We start from the raw sequence: 3,567 nt of genomic DNA on the forward strand, positions 1-3,567 counted from the left end.
TGCAAGGAAAGAAAATGGAAGTTCAGCACTTGAAAGTCAAAGCAGTTTACACAGTATAGCTTGTGAACTTAAAAAAAAAAAAAAAATCAGAATGGGAAAGGAGAAAGGACTTTTACTTCCTGTGTTGAAAAAGTAGCAGAAGAAAAAATGGAGATGTTTTAAGATGGCTCAGTAGCTACTGATCAATGTACTTTTGAGTACTTAGAAAGAATGACATTTAAGTCTGGATACAAATGAAAATGAAATCTAGGAGTAACAATTTAAAGTACTAGAAGTATAAAAAGACAACACTTAAAGGTTACAGCAAACATGAGAAAAAAAAAAAGAAGTAACAACGAGAAAAATGTGTTTGATGGTGTAGTAGCCAGAGAAATTCAAAATAGAAAAAGCCTTCAAAAAATCTTTCTTTCTACTGTCATTAGGAGAGAGTTATAAAGAAGTAAGGTGGTGATTAGTGTTTTCTCTTTTTTCATAAAGCAGGTGTTTCTCTGCAAATGTCTTTAATTTTAAAAACACAGCCCAAAGAATTTTCAGCATGTGAAAAACCAGGATCAGATTTATAGACAAAGGGCTCAACAATTTTTTTTTTAAAGGCAATATAGAAGATAAACTGACTAAAATAAAAAAGTTTAATAAGTGTACTTGAAGCTACACATAGCCAAGCAAACCTATTGGTTTGTATATGACAGTCCTTAATTTCTGAAATTTAACCTGTCCTGCACTGCAGTAAGAGAAGTGTGGCCAGCAGAGCAAGGGAAGAGATTTTGCCCCTTTACTCCACTCTCCTGTGACCCCACATGGAGTACTGTGTACAGTCCTGGAGCCCCCAGACAAGAAGGACATGGAACTGCTGGAGTGAGTCCAAAGGAAACCACGAAGATGCTCAGAGGGCTGCAGCAGCTCTGCTATGAGGACAGGCTGAGAGAGTTGGGTCTCTGCAGCCTGGAGAAGAGAAAGCTTTGAGAAGACATTGGAATGGTCTTCCAATATCTGAAGAGGGCCTACAGAAGGGTTGGGGAGGGACTATTGACAAAGTCTTGTAAGGACAGGTCAAGGAGTAATGGATTTAAACTGGCAGAGAGGAGATTTAAATTGGATGTTGCGGTGAGGCAGATCTCGTGGAGAAGGGCTGAACTCAAATATGCAAGGACACCGCACAATCCAATGTGGATCAAAAGCGAGTGACAACTTTATTTAGTAGCCGCGTGCTTATATGTGTTACAGATAATATATGCATACATGTAAAGAGCTAAATGGCTGAATCTCTAAGTACCCCATTTGCATGGTGCACCTACTTGCTACGTGCAGCTGCAAGCAGCAAACTACTTCTTATCTTATTCAGAGTTAGCTGTATCCTGCTCTGCTTGAGCTGTCCGCCGACTCATCAAGGACAGTGCCTCCCTAGCTAGCTATATTAAATGCTGCCTTTGTTTATTCAGTATGTCTTTGTTTCTTCAATGTGGCCTTTGTTTCAGTGTGGCCTAGCACAGCCTTAATTTAGTTCCATATACTCATCCTGCTTGCCCACCTCTAAGTCATGTCCATTTTCCTTTAGCCATTCTGCAACAATTCCCCTCTTCTCTTTTTGGGCAAGCAGGGCTGTACCCCCAGTAACTCGATCCACACCCCTCAGAATGCATCCATACCCTATGCGTAGTAATATAAGCGTAAGCAGTACTATTCCCAGCAGGCGGAGGCCCTCCTTGATAAGCTGTAGTATCCAGGGAGACAAACCTCCAAAGGTTGATCTTAGCCACTGGTCAAAGGGATTTTCATTAACAATAATGCGGTTAGTATGATTTTTCAGCCAAGCAAGCTGTTTATGGATAGACTCCCCATGGTCCGAGAGGTTAAAGCAACACATTCCCTCAAAATCGCTACAACCATGGCCTTGTGCTAATAACAAGAAATCTATTGCTGCTCTGTTCTGCAGTAGTGCATGCCTTAAGCTGTTCTGATCTAGTAGTAATTGCTCTAAAACCTGAGTAGTAGCATTTGCTTCTTTGACTGACCAGCATGTCAGTCGTTCTAACTGCTTCACTGCTTGTGCTACAGCAAGATGCGGAATAAATGCAGTAACAAAAACATTTGCAGTTATTGACCATAACTGTACATTGTCATTGCAGTCTGCTTTCAGATTGTGCCACTTTGTAGCTCGTTTTTGGCGTGATCCCCCTCCTGGAGAAGCAGCTTGTATCATGTTCAACCAATCTCTTTTATGTGGTGCGAATAGAGTGAGTTTCCCCAGATAGCAAGGACCCCCTATAACATTTTTTGGGATCCCTTGCCAGGCACGATCACCACAGATAAGGAAGGTGTTGTTAGGAAGTGCTCTGGCTGACCCATTATTCCACAAGGTTTGCCCTACGCCCGCACCATACACAGCATCCAGTGCCGGCCTCTTTTTCTCCTTTTCGCTCATCCATGGTGTCACGCCACAATATTCCCTACCATTACCCCAAGTGTAAGGTTTTCCTGGTGATACGTCTGTCCACTGCTGTGACATTTTCCGATAAACCCAATATCCTAAATTTCCCTGATATTTTGTCCCAAAAGCAAAGCAAGTTCGGGTCCAATTAGTTGTGGACAGATTCCCTATCTTTTGACTCCCTAATAACTCTAGTTCTTGTGGGTCCCAGGGCAAGATTACATTCAGCCCTCTTATCAGTAATGCAGCACAATCTGAAGCATTTTGGATCCCATTACAATCATAATTGTCCACATAACCCTTAAAGTCTTCCGGGTCGAATCCTGGTAGTCCTACCAGACATGTTTTAAAAGGCTCAGTAGCCGATTGCAGGCTCAGACAGAAGTCCATATTACCCGTCTGGTTGGCCCATGTCACCCACATGTTCGCTCGGGGATTCACTCGATCGATCGCATTGGCCACCGCTCCCAGAAGTAGCGACAGGATCAGTGGAAGGAGCAGTCTTTGTCCATCGCGCTGGAACCCAAAGCGGACCTGTTGATGTAGAGACAGAAACGTATCCTCTGCCCCAATAGAGTACCTCTGCAGGCCCCTCCCATATACCTGTCTTAGGATTTCTGTACATCACCCGGACCTTTTTGTGTGGCTGTTTTTCTACTGTACCACCATGCACCTTTGCTGGAGGCACATCCTGATCAGAAAAGATGCATAGATGATTAAGGGTAAAGAGGGTCATTGCTAAACGCTCAACTGGATCAGCAATTTCTGGGTACTTCTGAAGGTACCTTTTCAGGGTCTGATTTGCTCTTTCTACTATTGCCTGTCCCGTAGGTGAATTCGGGATTCCTCTAGTATGCTTAACACCCCATGCTTGCAACATTTGCCTAATCCTTTCACTGGCATATGCTGGCCCGTTGTCAGTCTTAATCTCCTTTGGTACTCCCATCACTGCAAAGCAAACAGTCAAATGTCTTTGAACATGCAATGCCTTCTCACCCGTCTGAGCTGTGGCCCAGATGAACTTACTATAAGTATCAATCGTAACATGGACATACTTCAGCCTTCCAAATTCTGGAACATGTGTGACATCCATTTGCCACAACTGCAACACTTCCATTCCCCTGGGGTTCACCCCAATA

At 43.2% G+C, this 3,567-nt stretch overlaps 1 protein-coding gene across 1 annotated transcript; it reads right to left on the reverse strand.

The window, feature by feature from the left end:
* Positions 1-1,173: 1,173 nt before the first annotated feature.
* Positions 1,174-2,818, reverse strand: LOC135179081 (uncharacterized). Its single transcript, XM_064150449.1, has one exon. The coding sequence runs from the start codon at positions 2,816-2,818 to the stop codon at positions 1,493-1,495; it is 1,326 nt and encodes a 441-aa protein (XP_064006519.1). The 3' UTR covers positions 1,174-1,492.
* Between the last annotated feature and the right edge of the window lie 749 nt (positions 2,819-3,567).

This window comes from Pogoniulus pusillus, chromosome 10, assembly GCF_015220805.1.
Source record: "Pogoniulus pusillus isolate bPogPus1 chromosome 10, bPogPus1.pri, whole genome shotgun sequence".
Lineage (NCBI taxonomy): Eukaryota > Metazoa > Chordata > Aves > Piciformes > Lybiidae > Pogoniulus > Pogoniulus pusillus.